Source organism: Magnolia sinica, chromosome 12, assembly GCF_029962835.1.
Source record: "Magnolia sinica isolate HGM2019 chromosome 12, MsV1, whole genome shotgun sequence".
NCBI lineage: Eukaryota > Viridiplantae > Streptophyta > Magnoliopsida > Magnoliales > Magnoliaceae > Magnolia > Magnolia sinica.
The window spans coordinates 27,220,718-27,224,599 of NC_080584.1; the positions used below are offsets into that span (position 1 = coordinate 27,220,718).

General features: G+C 42.0%; 1 protein-coding gene across 1 annotated transcript; it reads left to right on the forward strand.

Moving 5' to 3' along the window:
• The first annotated feature begins 2,772 nt into the window (after positions 1 to 2,772).
• On the forward strand, positions 2,773 to 3,462 carry LOC131219995 (NEP1-interacting protein-like 1). The gene has a single exon (XM_058214975.1). The coding sequence runs from the start codon at positions 2,773 to 2,775 to the stop codon at positions 3,460 to 3,462; it is 690 nt and encodes a 229-aa protein (XP_058070958.1).
• The last annotated feature ends 420 nt before the right edge of the window (positions 3,463 to 3,882 follow it).

The window sequence follows — 3,882 nt, forward strand, 5'->3', positions numbered from 1 at the left end:
TTTCCCCTCGTGCAGGTCCATGTGTTCCTATAAACAAGTTGGATGACAAAGAAACATCATGGTGGGCCCTAAGATATTTTCAGGAGTAATAGTTTAATTCTCAATTCTTCAAATGGTGTGGTCCACTTGAACCCTCCGTCCATTTATGTCTAATACCCTAGAATTATTTATCAAAATATATTAACGTCATCACGACGGGCCCCACAGAGCCCCGGACATGATCGTCCCTAAGCAGTACCGAATCCGCGCCTGAACTTGGCCAGCAAGGAAACTCCCACCGGTAAAGAAACTCGCGTCCGGTTTTATCTCTAATCAGAACTTTCTATTAACGGACACGAATTGCGTCCTACCCCCGCCCGGACGGTAATCCGTCCGGGCAGGGCTCTGTGGGGTCCACCGTGATGTAAGTATTTTATTCATACCGTTAATTATTTTTAAATGATTATTTTAAGGTATGAGCCAAAACTTGAGGTAGTTTAGAGCTTAAGTGGATCATAAATTGTGGATTAAACTTCCACCATTAAAAACTTCTTGGGAGCTGGAGAAGTGTCGGATCAGGATGAAATTTGTGTTTTCACTTCATCCAAGTCTGCATCACCTTGATAATAGGTTGAGTAGTAAAAAAACATCACGGTGACCCTTAGAGATGTTTCAACGGTGGGTGTCATTATACTGCAACTTCCTTTGATGTGGTCCACAGGATCTGTTTATCTATTTCATTTTTTGTGTAATAACTTAAAATAATCATAAATAAATAATTAATGGCGTGGATAAAATACTTAAAATGATCGTATAAAAATGATTAACATAAATGCGGCCGGATTGCGGGCTGAGTTACCGTGGGTTTCACTGTGCTGTATGTGTCTTATCCACGCAGTGCATCCGTTTTATTAGCTCATTTTAGGGCATGAACCAAAATTGAAACAGGTTCAAAGCCCAGGCCGGACCCACTGCAGGAAATAATGGCCATTAAACGCCCACCATTTAAAAAAAAAAACTTCTTGAAGGTTACAAAAGTTTTGGATCAAGCTGTTATTTGACAAGGTCTTTGTAATTTAATCAATGGGTTGATGGAAAATAAATATTACAGTGGGCCCTGGCAAATTTTTAATGGTAGGTTTTGAGTCATTACCGTTTCATGTGGTATGGTCCACTTGTGATTTGGATCCATCTGGTTTTTTTGGGCTCATGCCTTGAAATCAACAGGTAAAATGGATAGATCGGCCTGCATAAAACACTTACACGAGTTCCGGTGGAGGAAAGCCCTTCGCAGAAAGTTCCAGGTGGGGCCCACTGTGATGTAAGTGAGAAATCCACTCCTCCGTCTATGCATTTCACGATATCATTTTAACAGTACGCTGTATCATTTTAACGGTAAGCTATATCATGCAGAGTTGGCATGAAATCCGATTCCAAACGAATCTTTCTGGTTTAGGTGAACCTCATTTTTGTCACGTGTCCTGTTATTAGCTCCTAAAATGGATGGACCTCATTTTTTGGCTAGTGACGCTGCCGCCGGCCAGGTGGCTAGTGGTTGGTGCTATGTGGACCCCACCATGATGCATGTGTGTTATTCACGCAGCCAATACATTTTGAAATATAATTTTAAGACTTGATTCCAAAAATTAGGTAGATCTAAATCAGGTGGACCATATAAGAAAACAGTTGTGATTGAATGTCCACCGTTAAAAATCTCTTAGGGCCACTGTAATATTTATTTGACATCTAACCTATTGATTAGATCATACAGGCTTGGATGAAGGGAAAAAATATATATCAGTTTGATTCAAAACTTTTGTAGCCCTTGAGAAGTTTTTAATGGTGGGTGTTCAATCAATGTTATGCAGTCCACTTGAGATTCGATCAATCTCATTTTTGGGCTCATGCCATAAAATGACATGAAAGAATGGGTAGATGGCACGGATGAAACACACACATCATGGTTGGGCTCACAGAGCACCGACCACTAGCAGTTGGCTAGTGGCAGGGTGAGTAGCCGATCCGTTTCTTGGATGGATGGGGGACGGGGATTCCCTGATAAAGCCTTTCGCAGGAAGTTCCTGCGCTGGGAGCTTAGGGGGGCCTGAGGTGATGTTTTTGAGAAATCCACTCCATTCCTCCGTTTTGTGAGCTCATTTTAGGACATTTGGCCAAAAATGATCCGGATCCAATATTCAGGTGGGCCAAAAACGTGAGTATTGAACCTCAACAGTTGAAATATTCGTGTGGCCACGGAAGCCTTGAATCAGTATAATATTTTTGTTTTCATTTCATCCCAATATTAATGACGTTATAAACAGTATAGATGGCATATAAACAACACCGTTGACGCTACGAATGTTCAACGGCAGGAATTTCCCTACACACATTTTTCTTTAGTGCGGCCCATTTGAGTCTTGGACCCTGGTCAATTTTGGTCTTAAGTCCTAAAATGAGTTCAAAAAACGGATGGACGGAGTGGATTTCTCACAAACATCACGGTAGGCCCCACCTAAGTTTCCACCGCAGGAACTTCCTGCGAAAGGCTTTCGCAGGAAATCGGCGTCCATGGATGGGGGTGAATTTGTCACAAGCATCGCGGTGCACCCCACCATGCTTACCAGCGCAGCAGCTTCCTGCGAAAGAAATCCCGGAAATCCCGCGTCCGTAGGGAAGGATACAGGTTATATATTAGTCATAGAAAAGGAAACTTGAAAATCAAGTTTTACTTCTCCTTCCTTTCTAGAGTGCTTTTCTTCTCCTCTTTCCTTCCTTTGAGACCTTACCACAAACATGGCCTGCGATCACGACACAAGTTATAAGATTTCTGGCAAAATAATGAAAAGTGATGAAACTCAAGATCCAATCGCAGCCATTGAAATTCGTCGGAAGAAGAAGCATCAACTGCTAGATTTGTCCGGACATGATCTCACTTTTACAGTTGCCGCTGAAACGGAGATTCTGACCACAATCAAGTCCTTGTCAGTCGAGATGTCCAGCTTACTCATTCCGCAGAACTTGCAGCTCTTCATTCCGACGATGCTTTCCGACCTAGAAATATGTTCCTGTATACTTGGAAGCTTGAAAGAATCCATTGCTGCCTCTCTCCATTCTATGGTAGAAGAGGTGGTTAGAAAGGGACGTTACTCGCTGCAGGTTGTATTGGAGATTGAAGATCTTACGTCAGATTTCTACGATGAAGATGAATTGGTCCATCAGGCTACTTCAGACTCGATGGACATGGATGGGGAGAGTGGAGGATTCGGGGGGACGCCAGCTTCAAGATCATCGATCGAGGAGGCTTTGAGAACAGAGAAGGTGGGAGAAAGAGATTGGATGGAGAATTGTAGAATTTGTTTGGATGAGTTTGGTGATGATATGGAAGTAAAGCGCATGCCGTGCTCTCATGTTTTCCATGGAGCTTGCATTACTCAGTGGTTGGAACAGAGTAACATGTGTCCCTTGTGCCGGGTTAGGGTTTAAGAAGGATGATTGACATTATTCTTTTTTATTTTCTATTTTTAAATTTTTTTTTATTCTTTTTTGTTTGTGATTATACATTTTGTATTTGAAACTACGTTTGGAATGATGGAATCAGAATTCATTTATTATTTGATGATTTGTTCAATCTTGAAAGAGGCATAGGTTATTGTGACTCTAGTTTTATTGATGTGGATCAATAATTTTTGGGGCTATATGCATGTGGGAGCCAATTAGGTGCAGCCCTTACCATGGGACCCACCTGGAAAAATGGATGGACAAGGTGGATATAGAATATATGCATAAAGGTGGGCCCCACAGTAAGGGCTGTACTGTCTTGGGTGAGGCAGGGGATGCACCTAATCCCCTCCCTTTGTATTTACCATGTGCTCAATTTATTAATGAATGCATCAATCCCATTCT

Excerpts from the sequence above, each read along its gene's own strand:
- LOC131219995 (XM_058214975.1), top strand. The coding sequence starts at position 2,773 with ATGGCCTGCGATCACGACACAAGTTATAAGATTTCTGGCAAAATAATG.